The 17,629-nt window shown below is 47.3% G+C and overlaps 1 protein-coding gene across 2 annotated transcripts in view; it reads right to left on the bottom strand.

Moving 5' to 3' along the window:
- Nucleotides 1-3,487: 3,487 nt before the first annotated feature.
- DDX31 (DEAD-box helicase 31) overlaps nt 3,488-17,629 on the bottom strand; it is a 43,637-nt gene continuing 29,495 nt past the window's right edge. For both annotated transcript variants that reach the window (XM_082295393.1, XM_082295394.1), the window contains 3 exons: nt 16,567-16,678; nt 11,256-11,436; nt 3,488-3,918 (listed from right to left, as the gene is read on the bottom strand). In XM_082295393.1, the coding sequence (XP_082151519.1) occupies nt 3,768-3,918; nt 11,256-11,436; nt 16,567-16,678 (444 nt within the window). In that variant the 3' untranslated portion in view covers nt 3,488-3,767. The remainder of the gene's footprint in view (nt 3,919-11,255; nt 11,437-16,566; nt 16,679-17,629) is intronic.

The raw sequence follows: 17,629 nt of genomic DNA, 5'->3' as shown, positions 1-17,629 counted from the left end.
CCTGAGCAGGCTGGAAATGTTTCCAGAGGATGGTGCCAGGCAGGCACAACCCTGGCAAGGCCTCAGGGGTGGGACAGGCTGTGCTGGGTTGAAATTCATTCTATGAAGCAAAAAACCAGCACAGTTCAGAAGCACCAGCATCAGCAAGGAAACATTTGGAGCACTGCACCAGTTCTGCTCCATTGATTTCCCCCAGGGTACCAAGTCCCACAGACAAGCTGCTGCTGGTAGGGTTCTGTCAGCTCCAGGCTCTGGATCCAGAGAGTGCAGTGGGTTTGCCAGGACCAAACACAGTCCTGGCTCTCAAGTCCCTTCCGGGCTTCTACCCAGCTTGAGGGCCACCTTCCTCCCCTCCTGACACAGCTTCAACCAGGACCAGCACCCTCGGAACAGACACAGAACAAAAGCTGCTCTGCTGGACCTGCCAGCACGCACAAAGTCACTGCAACCAGCAGCACTGTTTGTAGCTGAGATACTTCAGGGCTTCATCCGAGCATCAAACAAAACCATGTCAGAATGGAAAGCCCAGAACACTGCTGCTGCTTTTCCTGCCCTCTCCCCAGGTTTATGGAGAAAACATGGTGTTGTAAGCAGGGACGTTCTGGTGCTTTCTATCCTGCTTAGTTATGGTGCTTCTCAGCAGTCGGGTACCAGTGCTGTGCCTTGTGTCTGACCCAGCCCCTGGTGTTTAACTGTGACCCCTGCCCCAAGGTGACCTCCTTGCTTCTTCCTAATCCAAAGCCTTGCAGTGTGAGCTCAAGATGTTGCAGAGGAGAGGATGTGAACCCCTACAACAGGTAAAAGACACAGAGCCAGAAGAGAGCTGAGAAAAGGCACAAGAGCATCTCCTGCAATCTCAGCATGTGAGAGAAGGGAAGGCAAACCCAACTAAGCCCCAATCTGACTCACAGGCAGCTTTGTAGAAAAGTTACACAGTGCCACTATTTCCAGACCAAACACAGGGACTTCACGCTGCAGGGCAGTGAGGCCCCTGCCCTCCACCACAATCCAGACAAGCAAACCTGACCAAAGCCACAACCAAAGCTGCAGTTCCACCGACACTGCCAAACCCAGCTCCCCTCCCCTGCCAGCTGAGCAGGCAGCTCTCACCCAGCCAAGACTCCTTCAGCACACACCACGTACCTCAGAGCAAGAGGGGACAAATTTAGGAGCAGTTCAGGGCAACATCCACCTGCTCCATGCCACGGGAATCCACTGTCACCCCCAGCAGCTCCTCTGGCATTAGGGTGCTCAGAGGATTTGGGAGCCTCTACACACACAACACCCTGGTCCTGCAGGTGGTGGTGATCTGCAGGTGATGGAGACTCACAGGTGATAGAAATGATGGAACTCTACAGCAGCTCACAGCTCCAAGCACCAAACCCTGCCCTGCCTGAATGAAAGGATGATTTGAGCACAACTCAACTCCAAACCTACCAGGTTCTTCCTGAATTGAGTGGTGCACAAGGGTGAAGCCAGCTCAGAGCCAAGCTGGAGCTGCCCAAGTGCAGAATTTGACTCCTGCCCATCCCGCCACAATTCAAACACATTTTGCTCATCAACCTTCAAGTTTATTGGAAGCAAACTTGGCTTAACTTGAGGTGCATGTGCATTTCTTTTAACACTTTTCTTTCCTATTTAACAATCTCCTCCTCTCCCTCTCCCTGATCACACAAGTAATCCAGCCCTATCTACTAAAGATGGTGAAGCTGAAAGGAAAAGGCACTCTTACATTTTTTTAAAAAAAATCACTTTATTCATCATAATCATTTGTACTGTTTCACGCCCAGTTAATACAGGCAGCAGTGAGATCTCCTGGTGTTTCTCACCTATGGCTGTTGGCCTTTGTTCCCACTATCAGGAATTTGCCAATAGTCCCTATTAATTCCTGTGTGACAGTCAGCCAGGTGAAGGTCATGTATTTTCCCCTCATGCACAAGATCATTCCCAAACTTACACTCTCTGCATCACTCTGAGTCATTTTCATCCTCAGGGGTTTCTTTTCTGTTTAAGTTGACATTTGCCTTAAGCCTGATTGCTCTTCCAAACAGTTCTCATAACAAAATCAGGTGGGCTTTGTTGCGATTTTATTTTAATCTAATAAATGCTTGTAACTTCATTCTCTCTGCAAAATCATGGTTAATTTGATACTGGAGCCTTTTTATAATCTTTCAGAAGTGTTCAAAAAAGTATTGCAGTGAAATCAGAGTGTTTATAACTGCCGGTGAGGAAATAAAATTCTGGTTCTCAAAAGTTACCTTCACTTCAGAAATTAAATACTTTGGGGCTGATTGCTTCTCTCCTACAAGCCTTTGTATGACTCACTACAGCCCAAAGTAGGTGCCCTCAATTCTGCATTTACAAGGCATCATTTTCATCTGTTTATACTCCTTTTTCAGTACTTTTTTTCCTTCTGACATCTGCAATTGCCACTATGTGAGCATTTGCTGCTTCTGCATTAAACATGCCTGGCTCAGGTCATGAGTGGGCTGCTCTTCCTCACCCCTTTCCTCGAGGAAGACACATGCAGGTAGCAGGAAGTTGTGTTTTGGCAGGGTTTGTGCTGTTTTCACCTGTGCCCTGCTTTGTGCTTGTGTTCTAGGAGGGGCTGGAAGAAGCAGAGGGAGGAACATGAAGAGGGAGGTGGGTGCTCACCTGTAGGAGCTGGGGGGTTGGGAAATCTCCTGCAGGCTTTGGGGGCACTTCCACTCAGGGGAGTTTGGGTTTCACTTCACACACTATGGTGAACAAGTGCCAGTCTCAGCACATTTGGGGACATCCAGTGTCCCAATTCTCTGATGGGAACAAGATGGATGGCAAGTGGGAAAAGCAAGAAGAGAAATCCATTAGCTCAAAATAGGCCCAGGCAAGGCAGAGAACCCCAAAAGGCTGGGTCACTACTGGCAAGTGTTGGCAAGAGCCTGCAAAGGCTTTAATGTTCAGAGAGGTGAGACATCTCATACTCCCTCTGTGTTACGTTATTTGGAATGACAACATGCTGCAGGCAAGAAGTTTGGAGACTGCTGCATTGCACTCTGGCTCCTTCCCACAGTGACAACGTTTGTTCCCGAACTCAGGAGTTCTGACTGGGAGTTCTGTGCCCATGAGCTTTGGCCCAAAGTGACCGTGTGTCACCACACTGAAGAGCTCTCCACAATCCTGCCACTGGCATCACTGCAGGTGGCAATTCTGCCTAACAGTGACCAGGGACAGACCTTGCCCCAGTGCACAGAGGACAGGAGAGGAGGTGGCAGCAGTGTGGCTTCATTACCTGAGGTAAGAGCAGAAGTGCTCCCTTTACAGTGACAGGGGACAGGGCAGCCTCCCCTCTCCACTGTGCTCCTGGGACACCTCTCCTGCCACGTTCACCTGGTTGGAAACAGCCAAGTGAAGCAATTGTGGAGTGCTCCTTAAACAGAAAAGCACCTCCTGCCTGCTCACTCTTACCTCACTTTTATGTTGCACACACACCACGTTCCTCTGAAAATCATATTTAACCTTTTTTTATTTTTCTTGCTAAAAAGCCACCTTAGGAGCACGGCGCATCTTCAGGAGGCCACACTTGATTGCAGCAGTACAACAGGACACGCCTAGATTCCATTCCATTTGGACCTATCCAACGAAGGGGAGGAGGCCAAGATGCCCAGGATCCCTCCCACATTTGCCTGATAAATTGAAGCACTCCTCAGTTGATTTGGCAGGTCACCCTGACCCCCGGCTGAGGCACTCAAGCAGCTTTTGCAGCCAATGACTGGAAAGGCCCTGGCTTATGTTGGAATCTGCTGGTTGCCAGCTTTTCTCTGCTTTTTCCTCTTCTTCTTGACCTTGGCTCCAGCAGTGTCCATCCCACTGGAATATTCAGAGCGCAGGATCTCAGCGAGGCGGCGTTTGCCGTGGGTCTTCTTGAGCAGCTCAGACCTGGGCAGAGGGAAGAGCAGAGGAATTAAGATCCCCTCCTGCTGCTGGGTGGGTTCCTGCAATGCCACTGACAGTCGTGCATTAGAGAAGGAGCAGCTCCCTTTCCTTGAGGCTTGATTTGAAATTCTGTCTCATGCAAAATTAGGTATTGTTGTGACAGGTTTTCACAAAGGTGGCAAAATATCATGGCGTTTTTAAAAGCAAGCCTTTGTTCTGTACAAATGCTCTTGCAGGGGTGGCGGGGAGAAGGAGGGAAGCTTGTGTGCCTGAAGGCTGATGAATGAGGTGACACAGCACTTTGAAAATAAAATAAAATAAAATAATAATAATAATAATAATAAACAACAACCTAACAGCCTGATGACATTGAACAATAGAAGTATTTTATAAACAGAGCTTAAATTCAGAACTTGAAAACACAACCCCATCCCAAGCAAACCAGGGAAAATATTAGAATGTCATGAGTCTAAACCCAACAGATCTTCTTTTCTTGCCGTGTCCTGCAGCCATCACATGCACCTCACAGCCTCCCTCTCCAGAGACTGGCTTTTGCAAGGGTAGCTGCATTTTGCCTGGCCACCAAACTCCAACATGGATGTCCCTGCAGCCCTAAACTGCCAGCTATAAATATAAAAACTCACTCAGCATTTTTCCACCACAAGTTCTGCCACCGTCCTGCTCTATAACCTTGGGCAAAGCTCACCCTCAGTTATTTAAAATGCAATCTCCAGTCATTCCATACCTTATTCCCATGGTCCTGGGCACGACGGGGTGTCCACAGCTACTGGTGTTGGCATGTCCCACCCTCCTCTTTATCATCACAGAGTCACAGACTGGTTTGGATTGGAAGGGACTCTGAAGATCATCTTGTTCCTTTCACTAGACCAGGTCCAACCTGAGCCCTTCCAGCCTGGCCTTGAACACCTCCAGGGGTGCCCTTCTCTGAGCAAGTTCTAGTAAGGACTTGTAACAAATCTCAAGTATTTCCAGAAAAACAGAACAGAAATCTGTCTGTCCCTCTGCACATGAGGGAACTGAACAGCAGCCCCACAGCCACGCCAGCGTGCTTTGGTGACAACACAGGGACTCAGCAGTCCCAAAGGTGACACCTTACAGCACTGCCTCAAAAGTCCCTTCAGGTGTCCAAACCCATGCTGGGGATTGAGGAGAAGGAAGAATTTTTGGCTGCAGCAATGGATTAAGGCATTCAACAGGCCAAACACACAGGGAAGACAAGGGAAGTGAACTCTTGGCTGCCTGGGGTATTTGCTTGCTCCCTTCCCACAGCTTGTGCAGGTGTAGCCTCTGCTCAGCCCCCTCCACCAGCGGGTAAAGTTCCTATTTGACACTTTGATTGTTGTCTCCAAGCATTTACTACAGTAATTCCTGGGTTTCCAGGCAACAGACCAGTTTACTTAACAACAGGGAACTATCTCTGCAAAAGGACAAGGAATCCACCAGTAGCTGCAGCTCAGCAGGGAGGTTGTCCAACACTTTATTATCAATCAGGTGAAATCGCTGCCCAATTAGTAAATCAATACTTCCTGCTGAGGTGATCAGCTGTACACTGAAAAGCAGGGATGCAGGGAAAAGGGAGCTTTCTCCCTCTAACCCGGGGCCACAAAAATCAATGGAGTTGTGCTGTGGAACCTGTGCTCATCACAGACAGAAGAAAAACAGCTGTCAAGGCCCCGTTTAACCACGAGATGGAAGAGCTACAGGCAACAGCACCAGCACCAGCCTGCAGTGACAGCACACCAGGAGAGTGCACCAGCTCAGGAGCCCTGATTTCTGCTGTAAAGCTGTCAATTCCCCTCTCTGCTCAACTGGTGACAGTCTCTGGGGCTCTACCGGAGCAGCAAGATAACCACAGGGCACCTTTCCTCACCAACATTATGAGACAAAGCCCAGGAGAACCAGCAAGGCCTTAACACTCATCCCCTGAGCATCCTTGGGCAAGGTATTTCATCTCTTTGGCCTCCATGGCCATTCTCCCAGCTCCCTGTGTTTTCCCTGTTGCTGAGGGCTGGTGGGATGTTAATTTAAGGGAGCTGTGTGGTTTTACTGTGGCAAAAAGCTTCACAGAAAGGCTGTAAATGTAAGATTGCATTTGCAACACAGACAGAACCCATGTTCCCATCACTGGAAAAACACATGGATTATCAGCATCTCTTGCTGTGATCTCATGTCTAGGTATCACGGTATATTGAGACAGAGGAAGGAACAAAAGACTCAGGTTTAGAGCTGCCTGTGCACATCTGTAATTAAGCTGCAACCTCCCAAAAGCTGGTACCAAGACCCTCAGCAGAGAGACAGTAAGGAAACAGAGGAACTGTCTGTCCCCAGATGACTTTGTTATCTCCTGAAAGGCTGGAAAAGACCAGGCCAAAGTTTGAAGGCAAAAAAAAAAAAAAAAAAAAAAAAAAAAAAAAAAAAAAAAAAAAAATCGATTCTTCTCCAAAAAACTGGAATTATTTTATTCACTGTTTAAACATGAGAATCTTGGGAATCTTGCTAAATACATCACTGAGTGAGGAAAAGGCAAGAGAGGAACATCTGGAAGAAAAAGTGTCCAGTGAAGGAAAGAGTAAAATCCTTCTTTCCTCTGCTTCAGTTCCCTTCTACACCCACTTACAGAGCTATTCCCAGCATGCTGCTCCCCTTCCCCACTCAGGAGCCACAGTGATCTTAGGGATGCTGGTGCTGCCCAACCCATCTCTGAGGAAATCTGAAAGGTTTGGAACTGGTCTTCTCCTGGGTCTTGTGGCCCTTTGACTCTCAAGTCTGTTTTGCTCAAGGGTTCCTTGGGTATTGTTTGCTGGCTCAGAAGCTGCCTCTGCTCATCTTTTCACCTCAGTGGTGAGCGAGCTTGTTCTTAGAGGTGTCTCTCAACCTGGTTGGCATCACTGCCTGCTCCTTTGTCTTGCTGTGTGAGGTGCTGCTGCAATGCAGTGCCCAGGTGTAGTGACCTTTAACCACCTCAGAGCACCCGCAGCAACCAAAGGCTCCCAAACTGCTCCAGCTGAGCAAGAAGGAGGATGAAGTTCTGACGCACAGTCCCAGAACTCATGGTGTGTCTTTGGAGGAGACCCGAGGAGGCTGTTCCATTTATCAGAAAACATTTCAACGTGGATTGCACTATCAATCTGCCTGACAGCATCTCCAACAGCTCCTTGACACTGTGCCAGCAGCAGAGCTGGGTTACCTCTGGGCCAAGGCTGCTGCAACACCTGCTTTTCCTACTCACAGCGTTGGATGAACCATCTGCAGCCAATGCAACCCTGTTTGGGTTGGTTTTGCTGCTGTTGTTTTTGCAGAGTGGGGGCAAGAAATCCATCAGCAATCCTACCCTGCTCTCGACAGGTCAACAGATGGCCCAGGTCCTCTGTTCCCAGCTGATGCAGACGCTTGAGAAGATTGAGGAAAATTATTACCCAGCCAGAATGAGCACCAAGCCTGTTCCAGAACACTCAGGGCAGGGTGGTCTCCACACTGGGATGTGCTGAACTGCAAAGCTCACCTTGCCCTACTGAAGTCAAATGCATTTCAGCTACACAGAAACCCCAGTCCCACTTTCACTGCCATGAACTTTCATGCCTTGGTCTTCACCCTATGGAAAAAGGACAAAAGCAGCACTGGGAGGTTGGGAACCTCCCAGGTCTTGCTTCTGTCAGGCCCTTTCCCAGCTTAGAGGACAGAATATACTTCAGTTAGAGAGAGATGACAATTTTTGGTTTTCCAGCTCTTTGTGCAGAGCTGTTAACTTGCTCAGAGATGGAGCAAAGGCTCTGTGCTGCAGCCACCGTGGAACAGGACAGTAACAAAGGGCACTGCTGTATGCAGGAAACAATCAGAGGATTTTCTAACTATAAAACTTTAATTTCATAAGAGGACTTTTTTTACAGCATCATGATGTCTCACCTGTGTCCCTAGACTGCCTTAAGGAAGAGTGATGGTGATGTTTCCTTTCACAGCAGCCATGTCTCTTACTCTTAATTTGTGGCTCCATTTGCCCATGGATACATGCTCTTACCTGAGCTCCAGTTTGGCTTTCTAGAGCAGACTGCCCAAACCAAGTGAAATTCCCAGTGGGCAGAATTCCAAACTTGCATTTTGACTGATTCAGTGGTATCAGGAAAGCTCTAAATGTGCACGTAAAAACTGGCAGGCAAAGTGCTTCTAATGATGAGACAGTTTCTGTGCAGGGAGACCCAGCTGCAGCCCTGAGTCACAAGCCCTGTATTAGTCTTTTCAAAATTGTCCATGCCAAGATGTTCAAAAGTGGAACTGAGGATGTGAGGTGGGAGAGAAGGTAAAAGGCTACAAGTTTTCACCCATAGGAAACTGCTGCCCTGGCCATGTGGAAGACACAGGGCTACAAGGTCCATTTCCCAGGAGCTGTCTGATTCTATCTGACCATGCTGAAGAATGAATTAACACAATGATCTTGCAGCCAGAGCCTTCAGGCCATGCCCACCCTCACATCAGAGCAATGGCACTGGGATAATGATGTACAGCAGTGCTCTCCAACAGAAGCACCCTGGACACCTCTTCCTGATCCTGTTTTAGTTAAGGGTTGGACTTAAACTCTGAAGCACGAGGGGGTTTTCACCTTTGTTTTTGTATCACTTTTTGCATATGCTGTAGCAATTCTTGATACTCACAAGTAAATTCAATCTTTCTGAGCACTTCTTGCATCTGAGATTCCTGTAGCAAGTTTTTCCACAGAATCAGCTGAACTAAAGATTCATCTCTTTCTTTGTAATGGCTTGAACTCACCAAAAAGCCAAATTAAGTTGCAACTCCTCCCTGCAGTGAAACCCTTTGGGGGCACACACTGGCTTTCCTGAGTTCAAAAGGAAAGCAGTCCCTCAGTTGCCACAGATTCCCATGAAAGCCCACTGATCCAGAATGCATAGGACTGAGCAGCACAGGGATGCATGGTGGAATGGCAGTGGGTCTTTGGCATCTGCATTGTGAAGGAGTCAAAAGACAAGTCTATCTGGCCTGTCAGCCACTTCCTCGGCGTGCTGCGACTCCACAGTGAACCAAGGACAGCTAATCCCTCAATGGAAGTGGGATCAGCTTCCTTGCCTCTACCCTGCAGTCAAAGCATGAGCCCAGACACTTACTGAGCTGCTGTACTGTAATTCAATATGCAGTATCTGGTTCTTGTGCTCATCTCTCACCTAAACACAGCATTGCAACTTTCAAAAAACATCGCGAGCGATTATTGTTCCATCTTCAGATGGGGTTTTGCAAGATCCACTACAGCTAAGGGGACAGCTGGTTTGCACAAAGACCTCTGAAAAATACATGGAAGCTTACATGGGCATTGAGGAGAGGGCTGCTGCCACGTTTCAGCACTGAAACATCACACAGCTGGCTGCTCCCTCTCACTGTCTCACCTTCCCCAAGCAGGCTCTCCGAGGAGGCGCGAAGCACAAAAGGAGACTTCAAAAGAAATGAAAAGTTTTCTTTGTCCTCTTAAGGAAACATTTAATGATTACCTTTACCCCACTTTCAACCTGGAATGCCTGCTCTTTATTCTCTAGGCAGGTGCTGAGAGATGAGGCTTTAGTGAGCAGCCTGATTAAAAACCAGTATCGGATGTTGGGAGACAATGTGTAATACGACAACCAACACTCACAGCATCATGTGAGAAATATAATTAAAATGATTGCTCTGTGGCTGTGCTGTTATAATTTCAAGCCTTGCATTTTACAATTAGAAACCATTTGTCTTCTAAATGGCAGGCTGAGTTTTGCCTTCTGCTTTGTCAGTGTGAAATCAAAAGCAATTCTCTAAGTTAATAGAACTATCTTGGATTTATGCAAGTGCAGACTGAATTTGAATCTATATTCACTTTCTCTAAACTATCCTATAAATACTAATATATCCTCTCTCTTTATTTATTTATTTTTTTTAAGCACACACACAGAAAGCTGATTAGAAGCAAGTTTCACAGGCAGGAACAATTGTTGCACATCACAACTTTGGCTATTTTTTGCAGAGTCTTAACTTTCCAGATGCTCCCAGATTTGAAATCTGGAGCCTGAGCCATGACTGAGCTGTGCAAAGTCTGCCCACTTTCCCTGAGCTGCAATTCTATGATCCACGTGCAAATGAGCTCTCAAATCACTCTCAGACCATTTGTTCCAACACCTCCACATTCCCCAACCCGACAAGTCCTGCGTGTAAATACCTACTGTATCCTGAGCTTGTCTGTGCTGTAATGGGATGAAGACTTGGGGGAGGAGGAACCCCCGTCTAAAAGAGGTTTGTAACAAGGGAAAAAGTAGCTCTAACAGAGTAGCAACATCACAGGAACAGAGAGAGGCATTGTTACAGGCCAAGTAATCCTGTGACACGCTACTGTCAGTCATAGCTTGACACCCTGCTGGGCCAGCAAGACATCAAAGCCCACCCCATACCATCTTACATGCTCTTTATCAGCTAATCAGGCTATTCTTCCCGAAATAAAGCTCCGTTAAATCCCCTGCTCACAGGGGCATTCCCATCCTGTTGCCCATCTGCTGAGGAGGGTCAGCTGGAGCAGGAGGCAGAGCAGTGGCCTGTCCCTGGTGGCTTCTGAAAGCAGGACAATGCAGGCTCCAACTTTTTATTTTAAAATCCCTTCCCCTTGCATTTTTTCTTTTCACAGGATAGGTACATGTGCAAGAGAAGTGCCCAGCCCTGGAACAATTATGTGGATTAGTGCTTTAATTGAATGGCTAAGGTTTGCTAACAGAGTTTGTAGCAACAATTGCACGGAAAGAGTCACAATTGTTGCTGATAACGAAAAAAGATTTTCCTCCTTTGAATTATTGCAGTGATTTTACTGCAAGCCAGAGGTTTAGATCCTGCCATTGCACCAGGGAAGACAGCTTGTCCTTAGCACTGTGATCCCAAAAGAGAGGATTATCTGTCCTGTGGAACCAACTCAGAGGAGCCAGGATCAGATGCACTGAGCACCTTCAGCTCCCTTGCAAGCACAGAAGAGGATTCAGGGCTCCTCCGGCAGCATCGGGGAGTCTCCAATTCCTTACACAGAACAGGAGTACCCAGAACAGCCCCGTGCACACACCAGAGGGAACAGAGCTGCAACTCTGGGTTTGCTGCAGACTCTTCCTGGGAAAGATCCCACAGGATTTTTCAGAAATGCTTTTGCCAGAACTACTCACACCTACAGGTTTGCAGAAGGATCATTTCTACCAACAGATCTGCCTTTTGATTTACACTCGATTCCTGGAGCAAGCACAACCACCTTGAGGAGCAAAGCACAGCCCAGCGTGTCACCTGGTGCTCCTTGGCTCAGGAACATCAGCCTGACCTACCTTTTTGGTCCTGGTTTGGTTTTCTTCTTTGAGCCTGCAGTTGGAAGAGCAGTCAGGTTCTGTGGGGCATCTCTCAGCCCAAAGCTCTTGGCCACGTGACCCAGGTGAAGCGATTTGATGTGGAAGATGTGCTTGAGGTTCCTGGGATAGGCGGTATAGGCACAAAGGAAAGACTGCAGTGCTGAGGGGAAGAAAAAAACCCCAGTGAATTCCCTTTGCTGCTGCATTTTTATATATATACACACTTAAAGATTCAGCTGTTCCAGCTGAAAGGACATCGGTCTGGTCCTTTGGGACACCCTTCTGGTCAGCAGCTGGCAGAAGAGGTTGGCATGTTAAAAATCTGTGAAGGTTGCATAGTACTAGTACAATCCCAAAAGGGGAAGGTAGGTGCTGGGGAGGTGTTAGGAACTGAAACAAAGCTCCGTTGAATTGCACTGGGGCTGCCTCCTGCAAGGCTACCCCTTTGGCCACAAAAGGTGATGTTTGTAGCACATCTCTCAAGAGTCATTGAGTGGCAGCAGATAAGAGGAGAGTGGGAACAGAGATGAAGGGACAAAGAAAGAGAAGCATGGAGATGGCATAGGAAGACTCCTCTGATATCAGAGTCCCAGTAGTCCATGCATTTTTCACCAGTTACCAGCTAGTCCCTTATAAATATCTGAGAGCCGGATGGATTTCCTGACTCATCAGCACACTGAGAGCAGAGCTCACCTTCTCAAAAGGGAAAAATAATAGAACTGTGTGCAAATTTCCCTTCCCATCTTTATATTCCTGTAATGCCCTTCCCTCAGGGCTCATTGCTCTAAAGACAATCATCCACTAATATGAGCACTACCTCTGCTCCTCCCCGTCCCCAGAACATTAACTACACCCGGGCTGTCCCCTGCTCTGGGAATAGAGGGACTTCCAGCAAGGAAACTTGGCAGCTCAGAAAATGCCTCCCTTCAATCCCCTGCTGCTCCTCTGCTTGCTAAACCTCCTGTGTCCCCCCAGCCCTCACTCCAAACCACCACCTGCATCTTCCTCTCCCTCTCCTTCCCAACAGCAGCATGCTCTAAACTCTCACCTCTCCTGCCCTTGCCTGTTGAGCCACCAGACCAGCAAGTTTGCCCACAGCTTATGTCTAATCTCTTGGCAGCAGCCGGAGATTGGAGTTTATGAACAGTAATAAAAATGTCATTTTAGCAGATCAGCTCCTGGAAGGACCCAGGGAATCCATCAAAGCTCTGTTTACTGAGCAAAGCGAACTCCTTTTCCCAATCGATGAGAAGAAGAGATTGAGTTTTTTGCACCTTCTTCCCAATTTCACAACGCTGCTCTTTTAGAGGCTTCTGAGCACCGAGAGACCTGTGTTTTCCCAAAAAAGAGAATGCTAAATTCCAAATGCTGTCTCGGTGTCTCGTCTGAAGGCCATCCTTCTGAGGGCTTATAAACCTGCTCAAATGCTCTCAAAAACCCTGTTCTACTGCTTTTTTTTTTCATAAAGTTATTGGTCAAATTCACCTATGAGAAGATGTAACTCTTCAAAGGGAACAATAAGAACTTGCTCCCGCTTTGAATTCAGTCCCATTGGAGCTAATATAGCTGCCTGTCTCACAACATTTGAAATGGCTGATACTAAAGATCCCCTTATTATGAAGGCTGAGCTCACCTCCCACAGCCATGCAGAGAGGAAAAGCTGCTGGTACCAACTCCCCAGATCAGAGTTAGAGAATCAAAGTGTCAAAGGCTCCCCTTTTCCCAAAGTCCTGACAGACACCTGTATCAGCTACAGCTTTGAGTCAGAGCACACAGAACCAGGGAGAGCTGCAAGGCACTCACCCAGAGCTGAACTGAGAGCCTGGCTGGACCTGCAGGTCAAAATCCCAGCCCAGGAAACTGCCTCACCTCCAAGCAGCTCAGAGCTTCATTACAGCACCCACAAGACTGAAATTAAGACCTTTGTGGATGAGATTATTTTTAAAATAATCTTTACTATTACTTTAAAATGATCTTTACTATCAGCTCTTTAGACCTCTCAGTGTTGCCAGAGACATGTTTTCTGACTTTTATGTGCAATTAGAGTGGCCAGATACTGAAAGCTTTATTGTTTTTTGGGTTCTTTTTAAAGTTGAAATTCTTCTATGACTTTGTGATCAAAGAGACAGAGCTTTAGGAAAACAAGACTGGTAACAGAGCTGGTCAGGCCATAATTCAAGTAAAGGGTTCCTCATCTTGATGCCACAGAACAAACTGCCCGAGCTGTTCAGAGTTTTTGCCACACCAACACAAGTCTAAGGTAACATGTACTGGCTTGGAGTGGGATTTGGACTTGTGCTCATGTAAGACAGAGGATTTAGACTGGTCCTTTGCACTTGTGCATCCCCATTTTTCTACAGGAAATATAAGTGTGGAAAATCAAAGGAGAAAAGAAAAAACCCGGTGTGCTATACATAAATGGGGGTGAGAAGGGTTGGTTTGTTGTTATTTTAAACAGGGGATGAGAAGGTAATGAGATATGAAAGGGAGACAGGTGACATAACCTGTTCACCAGGCTCTCAGCTGGCAGCCAGCTCCCAGCACTGGCCCCAGGGCATAGCCTCAGCAGGGCTGGATAAACTGGGAGGCACTTTGCCAGAGCAGGTGGGAGCAGGAGGGAGGGATGAACCAAAACCACCATGGACACCAGCACTGTGCCACAGCACTGGGCTCCTGTGACTCTGCTGTCCCTCTCCACACACGGGCACTGAGGACAGAAAGGAGGAGGCAAAATGCTCAACTGCTGTAAAACTGGGTAACCAGGAGGAGAAAAGCAGGGTTTGCCTCCTTATCCTTTCTGTAACCCCAAGGGCAAAAAGGATCAGTCTCCTGAGCTCTTTCTGGCCCCACAGCTCCAAAATGAAGCACCCATGCAAGCCTTGGGATGAGCATCCTCCACTTCCCAAAAGGGGCTCCACTCTTGATGAGGTTCATCCTTCAGGTAGCAGGGCCCAGGCAGACCCCTCCTCCCACCCATCTCACTGCTGATCAGTCAATCAAGTTTGAAGGGCAGCACCTTCCCTGAACCATTTGATTTGAGTCTGAAAAACATGGGACCCAGAGCCAGAAGGGGAGAGCGGGCAGGGAGCCACTCGCCTTTTGAAAGCAGGCTGCAGTGCAAACACTGCTTATTAACATTGACTAGGTCAGAAAATGGGGAAAAACAGAAAAAGAGAGAGAAACAAATGCATCTCTGGCACAGTTTCCAATTGATTGTCTGCCATGAAAGCAAAAGCCAGCTGCCATGTTAATTATTCATGATGCCTGGCTCAGAGGGGAGGAAGAGGGGCTTATGGAAGCCACTCAGCAATGGAAAATTTGCATACGTAGATAGCAGAGTTGGAAAAAGAGGTGGAGTGCTCCTGTACAAGATAAATGGGATGCACAACATTTCAGCATTTCCTGATGTATTTTCTGTAGCTAAAGAAGTTATTCATGCTGAGGTCAGCAACAAGTGTGTGTGGCTGGGTGTGTGCACAGTGACACTGAGTGGAGAGGAACCACAGAGGTTTTTTAGGTGTGACCAGAGTCACTCACTGGTTGTCCCTGTCACAGGCATTTCAGGTTAGAAGTTTGCATGGGGTACAAGAAATCCCAAGGGAACAACAAGAAGCTCATCCATGCAGAATGAAGGATTATGATCATGGTAAGTCACATGTATTAAGATTGTAAATGGATTTAAAAGAGCAGCTATAAGAGTAATTACACCATACACCCAAAAATGGGTGCAAGCTGCTTGTGTAGCAAGTCCAACACTTTCACTGCATGAGGAACGTGTTTGAAAGCCCCAAAGAACTGAAATCAGCATTGCAACTGCTGGAGGTGGGGTGAGATTTCAGCCTAGGGATGTGCAGTAGCAGGGGGGGAGAGCAAAGAGTGAAACAGCAGAATTTCAAATACCTTGCCCCTCAATACAGCCATACATCACGAAAAGCATGCAGAATCATTTGGGGTAAGCAGGCAGTCACAGGAGGTGCTCTGGTTGCTCTGCTGTGTCATCAGCTAAAAAGTGAGTACAACACTCAGAAAAAACAGCACCTTTGACCTCCTGAACAATCACTTCTCAAGATTCCAAATAATTTTCATGCTGAACTTAACTTTTATCTTGAGAACAGCCTTCCCTTCTCCAGTTTCTCCAGACATTGTATAGCTCAAAGGGCAATTTCCCCATTTGGTTTTGGACCCCTTAGAAGGTGATTTCAGAAGTTGAGCACATGTGGCACACCTGTCCCACACCTGTATGCAGGTGCACACAGCAGGTACACAGAATGGTAAACAGAAATGATGCAGACCATTAAAATTCATCTCACCAGCACCCCTCTCAACTGGAAATGCTGCAGAGCTGAAATAACTTCTACACAAGTTTAGAGAGCAGGACTTGGCTCAGAGCACTGAGGTAAAAAAGAAAACAAGCAGGAAGGGAGATGTGGGGAGACACAAAAAAGGAGAAAGGCTCCAGTCCTAAATACTGTGAGCAAGAATGGCTTGGTCTCTTGCATGAAGAGTTGCATTGTGCGAACCTGTCTCAGGAACTCAGTCAAATTCCAAGTAATTGCCAGGAGCTCTGGGGCCTGACTTCCCACACTGCCTACCCTGCACCACCATTTTGGCTCCTCTCAGGAGACAGTTTAGTGTTTCTTTTCCTACCACATCCCCAGCAAATTTTAAATCTTTCTCCCAATTCCTCTGGATTTTCCAAACTGAGAGGAAGAAAGGAAGTCTCTTACACTGCTCATCTTGGAAAAGATGGCAGATCAAATCCCAGATCTGCACACAGTTACAATTATCAAGTCCATCCCAGTTTTTATTCTTCCTGCCTTTTTGAGTTGTTGCCCCCTCTCTCATTTATCTCCCATCCCACACAACCAGCTCCAGTCCAATATCCTTTCCTGGTCAGAGTTGCATCCTGTCTTTCAGGCTTCAAATTCACCCCCCTGCTGTGAACTGAAGGCATCTGATGGGAATTGCACCAGGATGTCGTGGAGGAAGTCACCTATGCCCTTCCCAGCATAACACACACAACCCATTCGCTCCTGTGATTGGGTCAGAGCCCTTGGATGTGAATCCCATTGAAAGCCAAGAATAAATCTCATTTGCACGTAATATGGGAACACCAGAAATTAACATTTAATATCACCACAAAGCCTTCTGGGCCCACCTCAACCCCCTGCAGAGCCCAACGGCCCCAAAATGTTTCTTCCAGGCCTTTTCCCTGATGCTCTGCCCCCAGAAGAAAACCTTGGCAGCTCATCTGAGCCCCTGTGGGATAAGTGGAAGGAAACACACTGACCTTTCTTTGCCCACCGGACAGTCCCCTCGCTGGAGTGGACGTGATTTTCAAATTTTGTCTGCAGGACTGTGGCCCTCTCCTGGACTTCCTGAGGGTTCTCGCCACAGGATTTCTACCAGGGAGGTGGGAGGATTAGAGGAAAGAGAGAATTTGAGTCAGGAATAATGAAGCAGTTTACAATAGATTTAATAACAGTAAAATCACACAGCAACTACCCAGGGGCCAACAAAGGTAATCCTCTCAATATTACTAGAGGAAAAAAAAAAAAATCCAGATAAAGATGTTAAAGTCAGAGCAGCCAGTGAGCGCCGTGTGGTGGGGAGAACAAATCAGTTTTAATTTTGTGTTTTCTAACATCTATCACGTATCTTTTTCCCTTGCTTTTTTTTCCCCTTCCCTTTTTTTTTTTCTGATTCCAGGTTCAACAGGCTGGATCCTGCTGCTTGTTTCCATTAGAGTTATTTGGAATAACTCCCCCCCAGACCCTACACTAACAGGTTCAGAGTGGTATTCCAAGTTCCCCTGGGCACTTCCCCAAAATACCCAGGGCAGGAGACTATGAGATCCACATTCACCCCCAAGCTCCAGAGAAGAGACCAAATTCAGCACCTGTGAACAAAGGCAACCAAATGAACTTCTCATGAATTCCAGCATGGATTTCTACATGAAGTTTTCTCACTGTCAACACATATTTGACTGGACCTGCCATCACTTGGCTCCTCTAGAGCAGGACAAGCCCCTTGCACCAAAGGCACGACAGAATAAACTTTCTCAGGCCAAGAGAGCAATTTTGCACGTGTTCCAGCTTTCCTGGGATCAGACTGCAGGATGCAGTTCAGTAAATGGAAAACAAACATTCCTGGGGGCAAGCTGTTACTGGGAGGAGAAGAGAGGCTCTATCCCTCTCTAAGGGATCCAGGCAGAGAAAGGAAATGTGGAGCAGAAAACCAGTGAAATTTTTGATGGAAAGCTGACAGCAAAGTGCAAAGCCAAGCATCCATGGATGTGCACCTCTCCCAGAAAAGGGCCACAGTTGTCCAGGGTTACTCAGACAGGAACCAGC

This window comes from Coloeus monedula, assembly GCF_965178545.1.
Source record: "Coloeus monedula genome assembly, chromosome: 21".
NCBI classification, from domain to species: domain Eukaryota; kingdom Metazoa; phylum Chordata; class Aves; order Passeriformes; family Corvidae; genus Coloeus; species Coloeus monedula.
The sequence above is the reverse complement of the archived record's forward strand: the minus strand, read 5'-3'. Positions and strand labels throughout refer to the sequence as shown.